This window comes from Camelus dromedarius, chromosome 8, assembly GCF_036321535.1.
Source record: "Camelus dromedarius isolate mCamDro1 chromosome 8, mCamDro1.pat, whole genome shotgun sequence".
NCBI lineage: Eukaryota > Metazoa > Chordata > Mammalia > Artiodactyla > Camelidae > Camelus > Camelus dromedarius.
Window position 1 is genome coordinate 5,874,889 of NC_087443.1, and position 20,553 is coordinate 5,895,441.

General features: G+C 55.3%; 1 protein-coding gene across 1 annotated transcript in view; it reads left to right on the forward strand.

The window, feature by feature from the left end:
• The window catches only part of GALNT2 (polypeptide N-acetylgalactosaminyltransferase 2), a 186,612-nt gene extending 172,329 nt beyond the window's left edge, over positions 1–14,283 (forward strand). Inside the window, exons 12-16 of the mRNA XM_031460852.2 lie at positions 1,533–1,625; positions 1,942–2,025; positions 4,041–4,167; positions 7,893–8,012; positions 12,202–14,283. Coding sequence (XP_031316712.2) covers positions 1,533–1,625; positions 1,942–2,025; positions 4,041–4,167; positions 7,893–8,012; positions 12,202–12,357 — 580 coding nt within the window. The 3' untranslated portion in view covers positions 12,358–14,283. The remainder of the gene's footprint in view (positions 1–1,532; positions 1,626–1,941; positions 2,026–4,040; positions 4,168–7,892; positions 8,013–12,201) is intronic.
• Positions 14,284–20,553: the final 6,270 nt, after the last annotated feature.

Here is a 20,553-nt window from a genome sequence, read left to right on the forward strand (position 1 = left end):
TTCTGTGGCAGCGTGTAAAATGTACGCGTGTATTTTTCATGGCCACGGGGGAGTCTGTGTGTTTGACCGCTTCCTTGTTGATGGTCATGTAGTTTGGGGGGTTTGTTTTGGTGTGGGTTTTGCCATTATAAATGATGCCAAGTTGAGCGGATTCTCACTCCCAGGTGATTGTTTCCTGGAGGTGAATTTCTAGAAGCAGAAACTGCCTGGTCAGAGGGCAGGGGGACTCGTGTTGCCCCGTCTGCCTCTAACAGGTGTTCTGAACAGCAGCCCATCTTCCACTTCATGAAAAGAAAAAAGACACATAGATCACTTTATGTAAAGGATACACACCCCACACAGAAATGATTTTAATAATTGTAGCTCAGATGATTTGAAAGCACACTATTTTATTTTATGTTATTTTGGGAGGGGTGGTAATTAGGTTCATTTATTTATTTTTAATGGGAGGCCTGGGGATTGAACCCAAGACCTCGTGCATGCCGAGCATGTGCTCTACCACTGAGCTGTACCTGCACCCCCCGAAAGGCCCACCATGTAAAAGAGACCTTTCTGAAGGAGGACAGGTATTGGAAAAGGTGAACATCGCCTCCCCGATGTATTTGCTTTGGAAGAACAGAGTGCCTTCCGCCTGGGTTCTTAGAGCGTTGGCTCTAAGCGTAAGGGGGCAAGTCCTCTTCGGAGCGGAGTCCGGGGACAGGGGAGCAGAGGTTCACTGTATGGACGCTGCTTCGTAGATGCTTTAGGGAGAACGGTGGCAGGAGAAGGTGCTGCCGCCTGTGAATGTGGTGGCTTTCAGTACGTGTCGTACATTCAAGGTAGGTCGTTCCGGGGGGCGTATTGGTCGTGGATCGTGGTTATGGCCGTGATTGTGAGATCTACACACGTGGGCTTGCTTGCCTTCCGGAGAAGCCTGTTCTGTCTCTGCCCCCCGCCAGCACTGTGCAGGGGGAGCTCCAAATGTGGGGCAGAAGCTACCGGGCCCCGAACAGGACACTCTCAGCTCAGGTCGGCCAACAGCCGTTTTAATCATAACTCCAGTCTATTCTTAACTTTTCCCTGGAGCTCTCTCGTGGTAGCTCTCTGCTTCAGCCATGATGAGAGAGGCCAAGGAGAATGGAGGCCAAGGATTTCTTGGCTGTGCTTCCTGGCACCAGCCCTCTGTGGATACATAATAAGAGTTATTGCAGAGTAATTCTCTTTTGTCCTTCTTGATGGCGCAACCCCATTCCCCTTAAAATACCTACCGGCGCTGTAACTCTAACGTTGACTTTCGCTCTTTGACCGGCTGTGTTCTGTAAAAGACCGAGGAGGCGGGTTCTGTTTGTTCAGCAAGCCCCGACAAATGCAGCCCGGGGCGCTGGGGGGACAGCCCGCTCTCCGCTCTGTGCACATGCCTCTGCCACACTGCCCCCCCCCCCCGCTGCCACACCAGAAGCACCTTCCTCCTTAGCGCTGCAGGCTGACAAGTGCAGACGAGGTGATGCTGATGGAAAGAGAGCAAATCCCAGCTCAGTGTGTTTTGTTTCTAGTAACACCCGCCGGGCAGCAGAGGTCTGGATGGACGAGTACAAAAATTTCTATTACGCAGCCGTGCCTTCTGCCAGAAACGTCCCTTACGGAAAGTAAGTGTGACTCGCACCCTTCTTGCTGCTGCTTGGGATCCTTGGGGTGGGGGATGGGGGGTCAGCCCACACCCTAAACCCTAAGCATCATTCTGTGGTCAGAGCTGAGAACAGCCACCAAGGTGCCAAAGTGGGGTCACTGCTCATGGCTGGCAAGGGCATGTGGGAAACGGCAGGGTCCTGGGGACAGAAGCATGGTGATGCGGTCCCCACTGCCTGCCCCAACCCTGCTCTCATCGGCAGATTTCCAGGTTTGACATAGACAGCCCGTCCCTTCCTAAAGTTGGTAAAGGACCCTTGTCTCCTTCTTCTCCAGTATCCAGAGCCGACTGGAGCTCAGGAAGAAGCTTGGCTGCAAGCCTTTCAAATGGTACCTTGAAAACGTCTACCCAGAGTTAAGGTGAGTGCCAGTGCCGGGCTCCACGCTGGAGGGTGCAGACGCGGCCAGTGCTGGGGCGCACGGGGCCTGGAGGTGGGGTGGAGGCCATGCTCAGGGCCGGAGGCTGGGCCCCACCACTACCCCCAGGCCCCCGACATGTGCTCATGAACTGTGGCTCTCCTGGGGTTCCCCCCCAGCCCATTCTTCATAGACCTGGAACATCCCCATGGGGCCACCTCATTTAGCCGGTCCCCCTGGTGAGATGATGGCTGAGTGACCCTGAGGATGCCATCTCCCCTGCTCTGTGAGTAGCCGGGGGCAGCTCCGGCCCCCAAGGTGGGCGCTCTGTGCTGCCAGCCCTCAGGTCCTCCCTGCCCGCTTCCGGCTCTGTAGCCTCACCCTCCTCACTGCTCTCGCCCTGGTGTTGGGGGCAGACACCCAGCCAGCTCCATCTCCTCCCCTCCTGCGGGCCAGCAGGTGACGCCACTCCTCAGAGCTTGGAGGACGGCCCCCCACCCCCACCCTGCTCCCCGCCCTCATGCCTCCCTTCTCCAGGCTAGTTTTTACCATGTGTGTCATGGGAATAATCACCCTGGCCCCTGCTCCCCTCTGTGAGGATGAATAATGGCAGAAATAGTCCTCTGAGCCGTCTCTGCAGCTGGCCTTTCATTTTAAATGAACGCCCTCGGGTCCTCAGGGAGCGCAGGTACCCATCAGAGGACCTCTAGGTCTGCGGCTTCCAGGCTCCATCTGAACTCCGTCCTCTTAAAGAGGTTTTCAGACAGGGTTTGCCTTAATGCAGCACACGCTTTCTGAATGTCCCCAGGGCACTTGCAGCAGGTCACTCACCTCCAGCCCGGGGGCTGTGAATGCCGGAGTCACCCACAGTCTCCTCTGTGCTGACGGTCCCTCCAGTGCCCGTGTCCCTGAGATCTGCCTGAGCGTAGGTCATGCGGCCTTGCCTCTCCACCCTGTTCACCTGCATCGCTCGTTGGAACTGTTTGCTCTGCTTAAGCGAGGCCCCCGACGCTGCACTCCCAGGGGAGGGGAGGAGCCGGACATCCTCTCCCTGCCCCCTCTGGGCAGGACGGCCACTAGTGGGAAGCCCCTGGTCGCCGCCCCTCCCCCGGCCGACGAGGGCCTCTCCGCTGCGGGTGGCGGCCCTATAATGACACCCCTTGGGCTTTTGCTTCCTGGTGGCCTGTGCCCTGGCGACCAGACACCAGATGGAATGACATTAAATGCACAATTTCATGCTGAGGTCACCTGTGTGGGGTGACACGGAGCCACGCGCCACCTAAGACCACATCGGAAGGGTTGAGCACCGCACCAGTGGGTGGAGCTGCTACCCCTGCCCGCGCCGGACGAGGGAGACACCAGCCTAGTGTTTGGACCACGTCAGCGACAATCACTCCCGTCTACTAAGTGCTTCCTGTGGGCCGGACTCTGTGCTCAGTGCTTCGGGTGGAATGTTTGTGGAATCCTTGCAGCAAACCTGTTTAGCAGGACAGCAGAAGAGGGAACGGGGGCTTAGACAGACCGAAAGACTGAGCGATCGCTCCCACAGCCGGCGCGCGGCCAGGGCCGGGCTGCAAGTCAGGTCTGATCCTGGAGCGTGTGGCCGCACCCTCTGTGCCCGCCTGCTCTCTTGGGCCCCCGACACCCTCATTTGTGCTTTCCCCTCTTCTAGATGGGGGTCAAGCCTAAGTCTGTCTGAAAGTTCCAGGCAGCAGGCTCTGACCACGTTAATTGCTTTTCTGAATGACTTCCAGCAGCGTGACCGTGAAAAGGAGCGTTTCCTTTCCAGAACAATGTCCTTGGTACAAAATAGAAAGGATGCTTCAACCTGAAGTCTTCACTTAGGGTTAGAGATAGAGGAAGTCAGAGCCATGCTGCCTCGGGACTCAGTTGGCCTTGCTCTGCCTGTTTGATTTGTCCTGTTTGACCCACGACAACGGCTCTGAGCCCTGTGAGGGGGTGGGAACCGAGGCAGTGGCCCTGCTGAGTCGAGCGAGTGACTCTTTCGTTGGTTCCAGGGTTCCTGACCACCAGGATATAGCTTTCGGGGCCTTGCAGCAGGGAACCAACTGCCTGGACACTCTGGGACATTTTGCTGACGGTGTTGTTGGGGTTTACGAGTGCCACAATGCCGGGGGCAACCAGGTATGTGCACGGAGGGGCGAGGGGAGCAGGAGGGAGCCCTGAGCTCACGGCCCTGCTGCCGCCTTTCTCCTGGGCCTGGAGACGGCCCAGGCGAGGAGGTGCCCGGGTCCCGCTGGCCACCCTCTCACTGCCGGCCTTGGGGTCCTCCTGGAGCCTCGGCAGGGCTCTCTGCTGCAGGGCGGCCTCAGTCTTCCCCTCCCTGGTGTCTTCCTGCCTCCTCTGTCCTCCCCGGGGTGTGTGCTTATCCCGCCCGGAGCTCCTGTTCTGTGCCCACGTCTGCGCCTACACCAGCCTGTGTCCCACGGCCACCACAGCTGCCTGTAGGAAAAACAGCTTAAATATAAAAGCCCGCCACCTTCTGTCCTTATGCAAGAGGAGAGAGGTGAGTGAGGGCCTGTGTGTCCCAGAAGGACAATGTTCGAGAAGGTGGTTTTCCCATGAGATAATAAGGATTTGGTAAAATGAGGGTTTCATACACAAAAATGGTCAGGCTGGGCTATGTGCTGTCATCTCCTGCTCTCAGGGGGCCTAATGTTTAAAAAAAAAAAAAAAAGGCACTTGAACTCAGTGCATCCCAGATGTATTGGTTCCGGAGCCTTCTTTAAACAGAATGGTTTTTGGAAGAGGGAGCCTGCTTTTGTGTGGAGCTGACTGGTCCACACCCTCCGGAGGAGCGTGTAGGCAGACGGCAGCCTCCCCTCTCCACTTGGTGGTGGTGTCTTCACAGTTGCTCGGAGCGGCCCGGACACGGGCAGTCAGACAAGTGAGGCACGGGGCGGGGTGGTCCCCCTCCGGCTCCAGCCGCCATCCGGAGGCAGCAGACCCCCCCTGGCTCTCGGCTGTCTCCTGACTGCGGGCAGGAAGAGCCCAGGAGCTTCTGGGAAAGACTGATCCTGGGCCCCACGGCCAGAAAGCCTGACTTCATGAGTCTGGGGTCAGCGAGCAGCAGAGTGTCTGAAGGGCCCTGGAGTGGCTGACCTGACATGAGCTGCTGGCCAGGGAGGGGTTCCCAGCAGGAAGGACGCGTGAGCAGGTAACGGGAGGCGGTGTGACTCTTCCATGTGCTCACGGGGAGCATTCCCCTCCAAGGACCAGCGTGGGCCAGCAAGCCACCGTCCAGATCAGTGCTGTCCAGTGGTCCTTTGTATGTGATGAGAATGTTCTAGATCCGCACCACTTAGCACAGCAGCCACCGGCCACCTGTGGGGACTGGGCACTTGGAACGCGGCGAGTTGACCGGGGATGTACCGTCTTTACTTTATGTAACTGTAATTACTTTAGAGATCAGGTGGGGTGCAGTCCCGGGGGAGGCAGGAAGCTGGGCTCTAGCAGGCAGCTCGCAGGTGTCCAGCTGCGCACCTCCCAGGGCGCTTCGCAAACTGAGAGAAACAAGGGGTGAATAACATTTCCTGGTGGAAGATCAGGCCCTTGCTCCGAGGGAGTGATCTGTCATCTGGTTTCTGGCCGGGCCTCAGCAGACACACAGGAGTGGCAGCTCAAAAAAAGCATTTCTGTAAATATTTATGAACTTTATTTTGCAAATTCAGATCATTGAAATGCAACCGAGGAACGAAGTGGCAACTCCCTCTGCTGTTTGCCTTGCTGAATTTGTTTTTCTAGAATTCAGTGTAATGTCTGCTTTAAAATAATGAAGCCCACGACAGCAAGAAGGTTATAGAAATATTCAGATATGAGCTTTAACTGCAGATCAGCAAACGCCTCAACATCTTCCAACACCTGCTTCCAAGAACAATGGGAAGCCTTTCTCCTTAAAGAGATTCCCCACCCATCCCTCCTCTTACCCAGGTGGGGGTTGTGGGGGGGTGTCTTTGTGATGGAAGGTGCAGTGGGGGTCTCCTTCCCGGGACCTCTCTGGTGCCTGTTGGTGCTTTGTAAGCACACACCCTGCCCACCCCACACCCCCCACCCCACAAGGGGACAGCATCGCGGAAGATGAGAAGTGCCCCTCGGGGGCCGACATACGGCCCTTTCAGGGAGGCTCCGCAGAGCTCAGAGCCAAGGGACAAGTGGGGCCAGCCGGGGTGCTGTCTGCATCCAAGTTTGGGGAACCATGGGAAGCAGGCCAAGCGAGCTCTTCCCCTCCAGGACTTGTCAGAGCCTCTCATCGGCCACTTGTGAATTTGCGGGAGAGACAAGTGGCCCAAATTCAAGGTTTCCCAAATTTATTTAACCTGGAACCAACTTTTCATAGAATTCCTCACGGATTGAAATACACTAATTAAAAAGTGAGAAAATCGAAGCCGAGGGGAATGAGGAGCCTGACTCCCGTGAGGGGACAAGGAAGCCCGCCCAGGCTGGGGGGGCTTCTCCCTTCTGTCCCGGATGGGGCCCGAGCCTCGGCCCCTGCACCCGGCTCCTCCCAGCTGGACGCCTGCTCACGGGCCGTGTGGGCGGGACAGAGCCTTCAGTGTTGACGGTCTCCTGATCGCAGACCATTTGCTCCAAGGTGATTTAGGGACTGAGCACTGAGGCTTCTTTCCAGGATGCATTCCCGCCCTTCGCTCTGTTCCTTGCGCACAGAAAGAAGAAAATCTGTCTGAAGCACTTGCTAGTGCCCAGCGCTACATACTACACATGTGTCACCTGCCCTCCCCACTGGGGAGGGAGCTTCTGGAGGGTGAGGCCTCACCTGTGTGTTTGCTGCCGGGGGCCCAGCACTCTGACAGCACCTGAGTCGTCGCAGGGGCTCAGCCGACAGTCGCCGGGGTGGATGGGTGAATGGCTGGACAGACAGATGACTGCAGCAGCTTTCCTGGGCCTCTAGCCAGCCGCAGGGGGCACTGGGAGGGAACCCCTGGTGGGATTCCGAGTTAGAAGAGGTCTCGCTGCTTCTGGATCCTGAGGGCTCACTTGGGTTTTATCCATCTGAAAGGGCCACGTCCTCGCGTGATGGTCAGAAGCTGTCTCCTGTCTTAGCTGTGGCCCCGCCCAGCCTCCGCCCTCCACGTGGTCTTGTTTAGTGTCAGAATAAGTGGTTCTGCTCTCAGCCCTGCCTCAGCCCTAAAGGGGTGTGTGTGTATTTTCTAAGATGACAGGCAAGTTCTTTCAGCCTTCTCTGGCTCAGTCTTCCCATCTGTAAGATGGGGATGGTAGTAGCCTCTCGGGGGCGGTTGTCTAACATCGTGCCAGGCATGGCACAGGCCCCTGGGGCCCGCTGAGTGCCTCGTGCATGCACACCTGAGCCATTCCTGGGGTCGCACGGCGCCTCCTGGGCATCATTCAGCCAACGTAGTGCTCAGTGACGAGGCTACATATGCCAGACGTGACACTCCACGGCCATGAATGCTGTTTCCACACCACACCTGCGTGGGGGCGGAGTCATCCCGAGGGAGTGTTGCCCCTGAACGGTCCGCCTTGTGGGCACCCCAGCGTGAGCTGCAATGTGTGCGGCTCACATTCGGTGATGGGAAATTAGGCGTGGGGCTCCGCGCTGCCTTTGGGCTAAAGGCGCTAACGCTGTTCACCTCTGTCCCTCGGGTCCCCAGAGCACTCTACACGTCACCTGGTCAACTTATCGCTCAGTTGTGAGGCCCCCTCCCCCCTCCTCCGTTGGAGGTTTGCTCTTAGGCACAAAGTCGTCTGTTGGTCCTGAGTTGGTCGGGGCTTTCTGAAGCTCGCTCCCCCGCATGACCGGCCCTCTTTCCGGGCCCTCCCGTATTTCATCCTCTCATCCTGCAGCCCCTGACCTCCGCTCTGTGTTCCAGGAGTGGGCCTTGACGAAGGAGAAGTCAGTGAAGCACATGGACTTGTGCCTGACCGTGGTGGACCGGGCGCCCGGCTCGCTCATCAAGCTGCAGGGCTGCCGAGAGAACGACAGCAGACAGGTACACCCGGCGCCCGAGGTCCAGCCCGGGCCCCGCGGGCCGGGATCACTGGGGGCACTTGCGTGTTTGTTTGAATGATGCCTGGCTGCCCCATTCAACGCCCACGCTCCTCGGCGTCTCCACGTGCTGTGGGGTGCCCCCACGGGGCAGGTGCTCAGCAAGTTCCGTGCTGGGACGCGTGGGCGACCCTGATGCTTGTGACAGGTGGGGACGTGGGGGTTGCCAGGGCTGGTCTGCCGCCCTGCTGCTCCGGACGGCTCGCTCTCTCGCCTCTGCCCCGTGAGCTACTTCTCCTGGGAGGCCATCTGTGTTGGGCTCTTTCTTTCCATAACCTCTGGATTGATCTGCTTATATCTGTGCCTCTCCTCCAACAAGACTGAAAAGGCAGGGTCATGTTTTGTGATCTGTCTGTTCAGCTCTGGAGGGGGCCTGCACGGACCCTCCGTGCGCTGGGCACTGGAGCGGAGGGTCCCCACACCTGGGGTCGTTTCCTCCTCACCGTGGCATGCTAGGTAAGCAGCCGTCACGCCCAGGCACTCAGACATGGGCGCCTCGAAAGGATTTGTCTGGTGACGCCAGTGAACACCCGGCAGACGGAGATGCTGGTGGCCGGTGTGTGTGTGTCTGAGTGCTGGGAGCCCTAGCTTCCTGCGGAGGCGCAGAGCCCTGGCCCAGGAGCGAGGAAGGGCAACAGCTTCTCTGCAGACCCAGGAGCACAGCTGGGCCAGGCAGGCAGGCAGCCACGGCCAGCACACCCTGCTGGGACGCGGCCAGACCTCAGAGCCCACCCCTTGGTCTCTGGGAGAGGTGCCAGCCTGAGCGAGCGGAAGTTCTGACTTAAAACTCTGCTTTAAAAATGAAATGAGGGCAGAGGGTATAGCTCAGTGGTAGGACGCGTGCTCAGCACGCACAAGGTCCTGGGTTCAATCCCCAGCACCTCCAGTAAATACATACACACATATATACATACATACATACTAGTTACCTGCTCCCCCCCAAGTTTTTTTTAAAAAATGAAATGAAAGTCTGTGATTTCAATCACAAAAAGTTAGTGCAACACTGACCTACAAATCCATCTAGAACCCACGGTAATGTCTCCAGGGTGTTCTCACCCTGTTTCATGCCGGTTACTGGTGAGCTCCCAGCCCTGAAAGGAAGACCTATATTTTATAAAAGGTGTATAAAGAGGCCTTTCTTTCTTTTTTTTTTCTTTATTTTTTTATTGAAGTGTGGTTGATTTACAGTGTTAGTTTCAGGTGTACAGCACAGTGATCAGTCACATGTATACATACGTACATACTTTCTTTTCAAGTTCTTTTCCATTCTAGGCCATTACAAGGTATTGAATACAGTTCCCTGGGCTCCACAGTAGGTCCTTGCTGTTCATCTGCTTTGCATGTAGTCACGTGTGTGTCTTACTCCCCAGCCCCTCGTGCTCCCCCCCCAGAAGCGGCCCTTACGTCTTATCCACAGGCCGGATGTCACTTCTTGCCAGTTACATGCTCCTTCTCGTCCCCACACCACTGGATATTTTAGAGAGAAATTGAACATACTTTTCTTTATTCATTAAATATTTTTCCTTTTAAAGTTTACAAAATTGTAAACGGTGAGAGTTCAAAGGGATGAGACCCCACACACTCCAGCGTGTCTGTTCCTTTTTCCAGCCAGTTCTCAGCTCGCAGTTTACCTTTCCAGCGTCTTTCTCCAACGTGCACCCTGAGGTACCTTGGGGGCAGAGCCTTTTCTGAACTGTGGGGGGATGGCTGGTGCAGCCCCCAGAGGACAGTGCAGTATGTCCCTCTGTCTTCTTACGTCCCCCCTTACGAGACAGATGGGCGTGGGGAGACTGAGGCACGTGGCCTGCTGGAGCCAGGAACCTCCGCCGGCATCTAGTCTGACGCTCATGTCACAGAAGGGAAACTGAGGCCTGGAGAGCAGGGCTCCCATCCAGTGTCCATTGGGAAGACCGGGGCCGGGATCAGGTCCCTTGCTGGGATCCCGGTTATCAGGAAACACTTGCAAAGGGCCACTTCTCATCTGTCCCTCCCACCCCATCCTGGGTGCCCCTCCCTGCTCTGCAGAACCCCCGACCCCTCTGCAGGGCTCGGCTCACTACTGGCCAGTCCCTAGGGTCCATCTGTGTTGATGTTCAGTCACATGGCTGTAGTACCCGAGTGACCAGGAGGGACTGTTAAACAAAGAGGCCACTGTCCCCTGGACCCAACCTCCTGGGACCCACCCGTCGGCACTGGTGAGCATGGTGTCAGGCTGAGCAGGTGTGATGGACAGGGATGTCTGTGGCTAAAGGAGGGATAAAGTGATGACTTTATCTGGTCTCTGAACCTTTTTAAAAGACAGATGCGTAAGCCCTTGGAGGAGTTACCCTTAGTCAGAGCTTGCTGCCCACGTCCAGGTTCTCAGCCCCGAAAGGCTCATGTCCCCAGAGAGAGGCCTGCAAACGATGTGCTTTCCCGGGCACGTGGCGTACATGAGTGAGGGTCTGCTAAACTGTCAACCCCGAGACCTCGCCCACTGGAGAAGGCCCCAGCCCCATCAGGGGGCTTCCACCTCCCCACAGCCTGCAGGGACCCAGGCTCTGAACTGCAGGCGCTGCCTTCTGGGGACGGAGCTGGGCTTTGGGCATTTTTAGGCCCCTCTGTTTGGCTGATGTTGGGACACACGCAGAGCCCCTCCAGAGAGTGGAATCGGAGCCCATCCATGCCACCTTCATTGTCAGGTGAGCCCTGGCCTCTGAGAGTGACACAGGTGGAAAGAGGGCAGGAGGAATGACTGACATCACAGAGGGCAGGAGCAGAGGAGATGATGGGCCCGGACCAGTAGCCTGCCCTGCGCCCATCGGTCGCACTGTGTACCACTATAGGTGGAAACTCCAGGCCGTCAGGCTGACTTGATAGGCATCCCCCGGTCCCTCTGAGAGCATCCTTGCAGGGCCCTGGCGTGGGTCGGTCCCCAGGGCGCTGGGCTCCCCCCGGCCTCGCTCTGCCTCCTTCCCCGCCTCATTCCTGTGCCCTTTGAGAGGAGGCTTTTCACCCCATTCTGTCCGGAGGCCACACTGTCCTGCCAGTTGACATTTGGATTCTAGGCACATTTGTGTGTTCGTGTTATGTGTGAATTTGCAGTCATAGGGGAAAGGAAGGCAAGAGCAAGAACACTGAATTCCACCCTGTCAAAAGGATTTGCAAAATACTGATGGAAAGGAGCTTCAGTGCAAACAGTGTGGAAAATTAATTAGAATCGCAGACTACATTAATGAAGGGAGAGCTTTGGGAAGGAGGCACCTTAATTTTTTTTTTTTTAAGCAAAGATTTTTTGTGTGTGTGAGGGGATAAACAACAGAGTGAGAGGCCCTGGGGTTGCCCATGGCTGGGCTGTGGGCCTGTTCCCTGGTGGGCCTGGCTGGCCGGCTTGGGTGGACGGGGGCGCAGGTGTGCACACACCCAGGTAGGAAGGCTGTCCATCCTGCACCGCACGAGTGGCGCACTCAGAACTGGGCAGGTGGCACCTGGGCCTGCCGTGCAGAGCCTGGGGGACTCGAGGCCAGCTGAGATAGGCCTCTCATGCCCACCGAGGAGGCAAAACCTGCGGAGAGGACAGACCGTAGAGACATCGGTTCCCTAGCGTGGTGTTCTGTCCACACCAGCGCGCCTTTCCCTCTCAATTCGCCTGACCCCGTTCCTCTGGTCCAGCACGAGGCCCCCAGGGTAAGGGGGAGCCCTGAGGTGCCTGAGCACAGCCTCAGCAGGGATGCCGGCCTCCCCAGGGAAGTCCTGGGCCCTCTTGGAGCTGGCCAGTTCCTTGGGGGGGGGGGGTGGATATCAGATGAGGCCGTCTTGTGGATGAATGCAAAGTTCATACAAGAAATTTCCCTCTGCATCAAGTCCTTGTTATGACTGAGAGGGGCAGGTGCCCTAAGCATGGGGCTTGGAAGAGGAGACACCCAAACGGGAAAGGATGGGGCAGGGGCTGGTCGCCAGCAGGGCTCGGATAGGAGGTTTTGAGCTGCGGACCATGCAGAGAACGCAGGTTTCTAACTGGGCGCCCCGCAGCATCTCTTGCAAACTCCCATCCTTTAAAGTTTGCTGATTTTGAACGCAGACCCTGAAAGCGGATGTGCTTTGTCCCCTTTCGCGGCTGCTCAGGTTGTAAGGTGCCCTCCTGTCTTTTGCAGAAATGGGAGCAGATCGAGGGCAATTCCAAGCTGCGGCACGTGGGCAGCAACCTGTGCCTGGACAGCCGCTCGGCCAAGAACGGGGGCCTGAGCGTGGAGGTGTGCGGCCCGGCGCTGTCGCAGCAGTGGAAGTTCTCGCTCAACCTGCAGCCCTAGGAGAGCGCGGGGCCGCGCGTCCCCCCGCGCCGTCGGGCCGAGGCGGCGTTCACGTCCTTGATCACGTTTCCTAAACTTTCCGCGAAACTATATACCTCAGTATTCCATCATGGTCTGAAGGGCGGAGGCCCGGGCCCGCCCCCCAGCGCCGCCGCCCGCCCGATCCGCATCGACAGCGACCGTGCACCGTGGAGGATGGGAGGCAAGGGGCGCAGTTGCTGCATCACCGCGAGGAAAACGCTCCGAAGTCTCCACTCGGGTCCCACTGAAATCACGTACGGTTTCCATAGCGATCACGCCGGTTCGCAGGTTTACGTCGTGGTCCCCTCTCCCTGCCCTCCTGTCTCCCCAGCGCAGACCCTTCCTTCATGTGGTGTACTTGCTATATTTGGGTATGAACTTTTTTACGGTGGGACATTAAATATAAATATATATGTAAAGAAAGGATGTAGGGTTCAATCCCCTGTGGTTTCTGTAGGTCATCCTCATCTTGTAAATTCTCCACCCCATCAGATCACGGTCGTGAGGAGGGGGGACCGGGCTCTCCCAGTGGGAGAAAGCGGCCTCCTTTGCCCGCCCCCAGCCTTAGCGGTGAGGAGGTGCTGCTGTGCCCCCCTCCCCAGGAGCCTAGTGCTGCCCCGAGGCTCAGATCTCGGCATCTCTGTTTGGCTTCAGCTCGGAGTTGTGCTCTGTGCCGGCATCCACTTTTTTCATGCCCCCAGTATTTGTAAAGCTGGATGGGTTACTTATTTTGACAAATGTTGCTTTGGGTCTTTTTAGATGTACTTTCTTTTCTTCAGGGGTTAAATGAATTAAAAAACCAGTCCCCCAGCCCCCAGTGTTGGTGGGAGGCTGTCACAGTCAGCACTGGGCTAATGGCAAGGACCCTGGTGTGCTGGCACCACTGTCAAGGTCATCCGGTTCCTGGAACCTGCCTGCCTCCTGGGGCCTTGGGTCAAGAATCAGGAAAAGTGGAGCCCAAACAGTGCTCCACGACTGAGGATCAAGGGCCCGAAACAGGAGCCCGTGGCCAAGGAAGCAGAGAGGTCCGTATAAACCATGGGAATTAAAAGTCATAACAGGAGGAGGTGCGTGGGCTTACGCCTTGACACCCAGGAATGTCCCTGCAGAGCCCCTCTTGCCTCCGAGGTGTCCCCACATGCAACAGGAGACTGGCCGCAGCATCCTCAGAGTGGCTCCCTGGTCACTCTCGTGGTCACTGCCCCTACTTCCTTCTCCGCCCACCCCCGCCACGTACAGGCGCCGCCTTGAAGGTGGCCCTGTCACCTGAGCTACTACTTACTGTTAGGGGAAAACAGTCCCACTGATGGAAAACAGATTTGGTTTTAAAGTAAAACAAATTTTCATCAGGTTCTTGACAAATCTCTTGCCCACACACCTCCACCCCACCCAGAAGTCTTACAGACATTGTACCATCACGATGGGTCCACCCGGCCCTGGTCGGTGGAGGGGGGAAGCGCCCCATCCCTGAGCTGGTGGGGGCGGCAGCCTCGGGTGTTGTGAGCGGAGGTGGGCTGGGAGGGCTCCCTCGGGTGAGCTATGTTTACATGACACAGTGTGCCAAAGTGACTTACTGTGGTTGCGTTACTTTCTAGTCATCAGGACTCTCCCGCCCTCCCACTCCTGTTTTTACAAGTAAAAATGCTCCCCTAAGAGCCCCTCGAGCAAAGCGTGGCCAAGTTAGTTGTCTTCTCTGTGCTGGTCTCTCCTATGTCTTCATAAAAGCTCAAATGATGGTATCTGTGAGTATGTTTTGCAAATTCAAAATATAGTTTGGTAATTTTTTTTTCCAGTTGATTTTTAAAAAGAACTGCTGTACAGAGCTTGTACTTTGTCCATTTTATAGATGGAAACCATCCTTGAAAATTGTTTAACTTAAATAAAGAGAAGATACTTTATAGATAACTCGCTGCTTGGCGGCCGCGGTCCCTGTTGGTCTTTATGGGATGGATGTGGCTGGTGTTTGAGGAGGGCGATTATGGTCTGTCGGGCGGTGGGGGAGCTGCTCAGTTACCATTTCTTATCATGCTTCCCAAATGCACTCACCTTTTACTGCTCTGCTCTTTGGATGTTGATTCTCATTTGTAATAAGAACCCTTATCATTTGTGGAGCATTTGTGACCCGCCAGGCCCTTAAACACATCCTCATCATCTTCTCACCGTAACCTGGGAGACAGCATCATGGGCTGCTTGTCACAGATGGCTGGGGAAGCTGGTGCTTGAAGCCCTTAGCCTGCTCAAGGGCACAGGCTAACCTGCTCAAAGTCATGCCACTCCTAGATGCTCACCTGGTCAGCCCCAGGCACTCCAACCCAGGACCTACACTCCAAACCAAGGGAGGGGGAAAGGGGAAGAAGCTGAGGGGCACATATTTTCACAGCTTGATTTAAAATTGACACACTATTGACCTGTTATCTGGACTCTCCAGTTCCATCCGAGGCAGGCTGAGTTCTTCCCCCTCATCCTCGACCTTTAAAAATACCTGTCTTTGAACAACCCCACAGGGGTGTCAGGGAAACAGAACACTGACCAATTCTTTAGCGATTTGGACTGAGACTGGGGAAGCTGAAAAGAGGACCCCAACGAGTGTTTAAAACTTCTGGAGGCCCTGCTTATGCAGCCCCTTTCTCCATCATTTGAGACAAGCAAAATTTGTTCTGCCATCTAGAAAGAAGGGCTCTTAGCATAATTGTGCAGTACCCATCAGAGCCCTTTAGAAATCCTGGGGGTGGTGTGTGTGTGGGTTTGATTCCTGCTTTGGCAACGGGGAAAAGTTTATCCATTCAATAAATACTTCCTGAGAAACTCTCGATGTTGCCCTGATACCCTGAAGACCTAGGAGGGGAGGAAACGTGTTAAATTCCAGAAAAGGATGAACAGAGTGCCCAGCAGGGCGAGGCGGGGCGTTTGGGGTCGGGATTGGGTGGGTCTGGGCAGGGGTGGGGTCTCAAATGCTCAGGAAGGAGTCTGAGCTGATTCTGGGGGGGGGGGGGGAGCGGATCTCAATGAGCAGAGAGGATCAGATTTGCAAAAAATATGTAGAATAAAATAACCCAACTCGGCTATTTGACTCTGCAGTATATTTCACATTTTTTAAAATAATCAGCAAGAAAAAGAAAATGTTCTCATATGCTCTTTTCTGTCCTTGGACTTACCAAAGAGAGAAAAGGAAAATCCTTCTAGATATTCTTACATACTCCTGAGCAGTTTACTAATAATACAATATATATGTATTTGATTTGTTTGTAATATGTGTGCCTGCAAAAGATAAACATCATGTTTCCAAAAGCCTTTGCATCTGTAATGAGAAGTACCTGCTCGGCGAGTCCCGCCCGAGCACGTGTGGGCCCCGGCCCTGGACGCGGGGACGGGGCTGCAGGAACCAGCACGGTCCTCACCCCAGTGACACCCACGGGAGGTGAACCAGACCTGGAATGCAGTTAGGAGAATAGGCTGCGTCTTAGGAAGGCGCTTGCCTCCTGAAGGTGATGGAAGGAATCAGCTGGGGGAGGGAGGGAGGGAGAGCTCAGTGGTGGAGCGTGTGCTTAGCATGCCTGAGTCCCGGGGTTCAATCCCCAGCACCTCCGTTAAAAACTATAAGAAACCTAATTAGAAAAAGAATCAAAGGGGGAGGGGGTCACCACTGAGGGCCAGATGTGAGAACTCAGAGTGGCCGGTGCAGGCTCGCTGAAGAACTTCCAGAAATGAACTGCCCACGTTGCCCTTGAATTGTAGAGAACTCTCTATTGAAAGCACCTTCAGTTGGCTGTCAAATCCCAACTGAACGCAGCGTAAATTAAGAGACATTTATTATCTCGTATAACAGGAAGTCCAAAGTGGACAGGGTTCCATGTTGATCCTGGGACTTGACTTAATCGTGAACAAACTGCTTTCTGCCCGGCCACCCCCCACCTCCCCAACCTCCCACCAAGATGCAGGAAGACACCGTGAAGATGTAGCATTTTGTACATCCTTCTCATTCCCTCTCTTTCCCTCCCTCCCTTCCTCTCCGAGGGCGGACACACCTTCCCCAGTGACCGTCCCACCCGCTAAGACTTCTCAGCCCCCACTGCCCAGAACCGGCTCAGCTGCCTGGACACCTGGCAGTGGTCACCTCCCAGGGCCACCGTCCTCAGCCATGGATTGGGTCCTGCTGACTAGGAGGTCAGAGGGGAGGGGCAGCTACTCGGGCAATCGCAGCGCCCACCGCGTTTGCCATCACTGAAAATTCTGGAAGTGGCTGCATGGGCGGGGGCAGCCATGCGGTCCCTGGTTCCTGGGACCTCAGTTGAGAGGCAGCTTCACCCTCGTCCTCTGGTGTCTGCTGGCCACACAGGGCCTCTTCAGAGAAGGATTTCAGGTGAGCGAGACATGTGATTTGAGACCACAAGGACGACCAGTCAGACTGAGCCGGTTATCAAAATATTTCTATGATACATGTTTCTTCCTGTGTTAAATAACAAGGCCTCCTGTCTCATTGCTGCTGGAATTTCAGGGTGGTGATGAGCATAAGCTGTATTTTAAAGTCTGCAATTAACATGAGATCAAGATATCTGTGATTTTTTTGGGGGGGGGGGAGTGAAAGTTCCCAGTTAATTGGCTATATTCAGTTGGAGGTTTATGAAAATAAAGATGCCATTTTTTCCCATCTAAGTTTCTGGACTCCCTAAATTCTAAGACTCCGGGTGGAGATGACACCTGTGGTGCACACCTTGCTCTGGGACCAGCTCTCAGCCTCAGCGGCTGTGTCTTCCTGCTGCAGGACAGATGGAGAAGGGGGCAGTGTGAAGCCAGGAGAATCGCGGGGCAGTCAGGAGGCTGCCCAGGGCTCAAGCTGACATTGGCCCTGGACCTGGCTCCAACCTTGATTCAAAGTGGGACGAGAGCCCCCTTGAGGACGGACCTGCATGATCCAAGGTCCCAGAGACTCGCTGTCACCAAACGTACATTTATATTGAGAAATAATGGCTGACAGGGGCCCCAGGAGGTTGTTTGGGTGAGGCTGAGCCAGGAGGGGTGCAGGGAGGCCCCCCACTGTCTGACTTTCCCACACGTGGCCTAAGGGGCCTGGGAGCTGCCACCCAACTTCTCTCCCTATTGGAGCCACATGGGAGAGAAGGTGGAAATTGGCCGGGAGCAAGGAACCAGGGTAAAGAGAAGCAGGGCCTTTTAAAAGATGTTTCTTGTCTGCCTGGCCCCTCCTCAGGGGCTGCAGAATGGAGCGGAAGGAGCAGCTGGGCACAGAGTGTGCCTGTTAGTGAGCGTCCCCAAGGGGTGCCACGCACGTCACAGGTTGGATAAGGAGGTTCCTTCAGGGGAAGGATGCGGGGCAGTGACACCAGCCAGGATGGCCAGGCCCCACCATCCAAATCACGCTCATCCGTGCAGCCTGCAAAGGAGTTGTCACTCTGTCTCACCACTGGAGAAACCGGAGGCTCCGATCAGTTAAGCGGTTCGCCCTGCTTCCCCCCCAGTGAGAGTCCTCCTGGTCCAGCCAGAGAGCAAGGCCCAGAGGACACCGGATCAGCGGGAGCCCCAGGGCAGGAGGCGCTGGGAGGAGGCTGGGCGGGGCGGCCCAAGAGGAAAGCGGGGTTGGGGCAGGGGTGTGGTGGCTGCGGTGGGAGGGAGGCTCTGGGGACACTGTCAGTGAAGAGGGGGGCCCTCTTGGCCAATTCCTGCCTCCCATCCCCCAGATCACCTTAGGAAAGTCACTTCACCAGGCCTGTGAAAGGGGGGCGGCTCGCTCACCTCACAAGGTCATTGTCAAGATGAGAGGTGAGATGTGAAAGCACCCCTGGCCCAGGGCCGCCGGGGGTGGTCCCTGCCTCGGGCTCTGGGCACGTGTGGGCAGTCCAGGCAGGGCCCAGGACAGGGGCCAGGGGAGATGCTTGTTAGAGGGGCTGAGTTTCCAACGGAATGTCACTGCCAGGGGTGCGAGGACTAGGGGCACAAGCGGGGGCGCCAAGCCTGCCAGCACGTGGCCTCCGAGTGGCACAGAAGAGGAGGCAGCACAGGAGGAGGGCGGGAGTGCGGAGAAGACGTCCATCCAGATGCGGAGGCTAATTCCCGGCCAGGGACTGAGAGGAAGCCCGATGGCAGCGGGAGGCGGCGGAAGGAACGACACCAACCAGGCCCCGCACCCGAGTGCGTGGGCGCAGTGACAAGTCCCCGGATTCGCGACCAGGGCCCACGACCAGCGAGGAGCAGGTGACCAGGCTTGTTACAGACAGAACTGTGTCCTCCCCAGCCACCACATCCATAAGGTGACATCAGGACCTCAGCATCCTAACCCCCAGGACCTCAGAATGTTTTTTGGAGCCAGGGCCCTTAAAGACGTGACTCGATTAAAGTGTGGTCATCAGGGTGGCCCTGGTCCAATCTGACTGGTGTCCTTATAAGAAAAGGAGATGAGGACACAGACAAGCACAGAGGGAGGACCAGCAGGAGGACACGGGGAGAAGGTAGCCATCCATGAGCCCAAGAGAGACGCTTCGGAAGAGACTAACCCTGCCAACACTTTGATCTCTGACGTGTAGCCTCCAGGACTATGAGAAAATAAATTCCGGTTGATTAAGCCGCCAGCCTGTGGGACTTTGTCTCAGTGGCCCTAACAGACAAAGGCGGACCTCCCCATCAGAATGAGCTGCTGCTGTAACAAAGCTCTGACAAGTGCGCAAGTGGCTTCAGAGCTGCTAAAGGACAGAAGCTGGGAGAGTTTTGCAGAGCATGTTAGAAAAAGTCTAGGTTGCTTTGAAGAAACTGTTGGGAGCAACATGGACATTTAAGGTCATTGGGGGGGGGGCCGTAATTAGGGGGTTTTTATTTATTTACTTAATTTAATGGAGGTGCTGGGGATTGAACCCAGGACCTCATGCATGCTAAGCACATGCTTTACCACTGAGCTATACCCTCCCCGCTAAAGGTTGGTTCTTTCGAGGGCTCAGAGAGAAAAGAGGTGATCTGTTGAGAGAGTTTTTCTTGTCTTAGAGGTATACGTCTGTCATCATGGACAGAACGCTGGCAGAAACATGAACGTTAAAGGTGCTCCTGGTGAGGTCTCAGGTGGGAACGAGGGACAAGAGACGGGGCACTGGAGGAAGGCCATCCTTGTCATAAAGGGGTGGTGAACTTGGCTGCACTGTGTTCTTGTGTTTTGTGGAAAGTAGAACCTGTAAGATCAGCTTACGTAGATAGCTCTGGAGGTTTCTAAGCAAAGCGTTGAAGGCACAGCCTGGTTTCTCCTTGCTGCTTCTAGTAAAATTCAAGAGGGAAGAGGTACATTGAACAAGGAACAAGAACTTGTGGATTTGGAAAATTCTCAACCTACGTACATCATGAAAAATGGGACAGAACACGCAGAGTGAGGTGGGCAATATTTGCTAAAGAGATTATGGGCACGTGACCTACAGATCCAATCAGCCATCTCAGCAGAAGCCAAGATAGAGAGGAGCTTATCCAGGGAAGACCGTGGAAGACCCTCAGGTTCGATGGCTTGGACCCATTAGACCCATCTCTGGGTTTCTGAGAATTTTGTACCAGCAGAAATGCCACCAGCTTGGACTGACGGGGACCAGAGCAGAGACAGGATGAAATGAAGGAAGGCTGTTGGACTTCTGGGATTCTACAGGACAAGACCACAGAACCGTCCCCTGCAAACATGCCTCATCCTCCAAGCAGAGGGAAGAATGACTTTGAAGGCAAATCAATGTCGCAGCACCTCCACTGTCACACTGGCCTGGGGCACAACCAGCGGGCAGCCCTGACCCCTCTTCTATTTCAGTTCAGGGCTGAGGGGTGCGCCCAGAAAGAAGGGCAGTGAGCCAATGAGGATTATTCTTTTATTTATTTAAGTATAGTTGATGTAAATATTATATTAGTTTCAGGTGTACAACATGGTAAATACACACACATATTCAGGGGTATATGTATATATATATATATTTACTATGTTGAAACTAATATAACATATACCACATCTTTATTCACTTATCTGTTGACAAACACTCATGTTGCTTCCATGTCTTGGCTATTGTAAATAATGCTGCTGTGAACATTGGGTGCTTGTATCTTTTCAAATCAGTGTTTTCATGGTCTCTGGATATATATATAGGAGTGGGATTGCTGGATCATATGGTGGTTCTATTTTTAATTTGGGGGGGGAACCGCCATACCCTT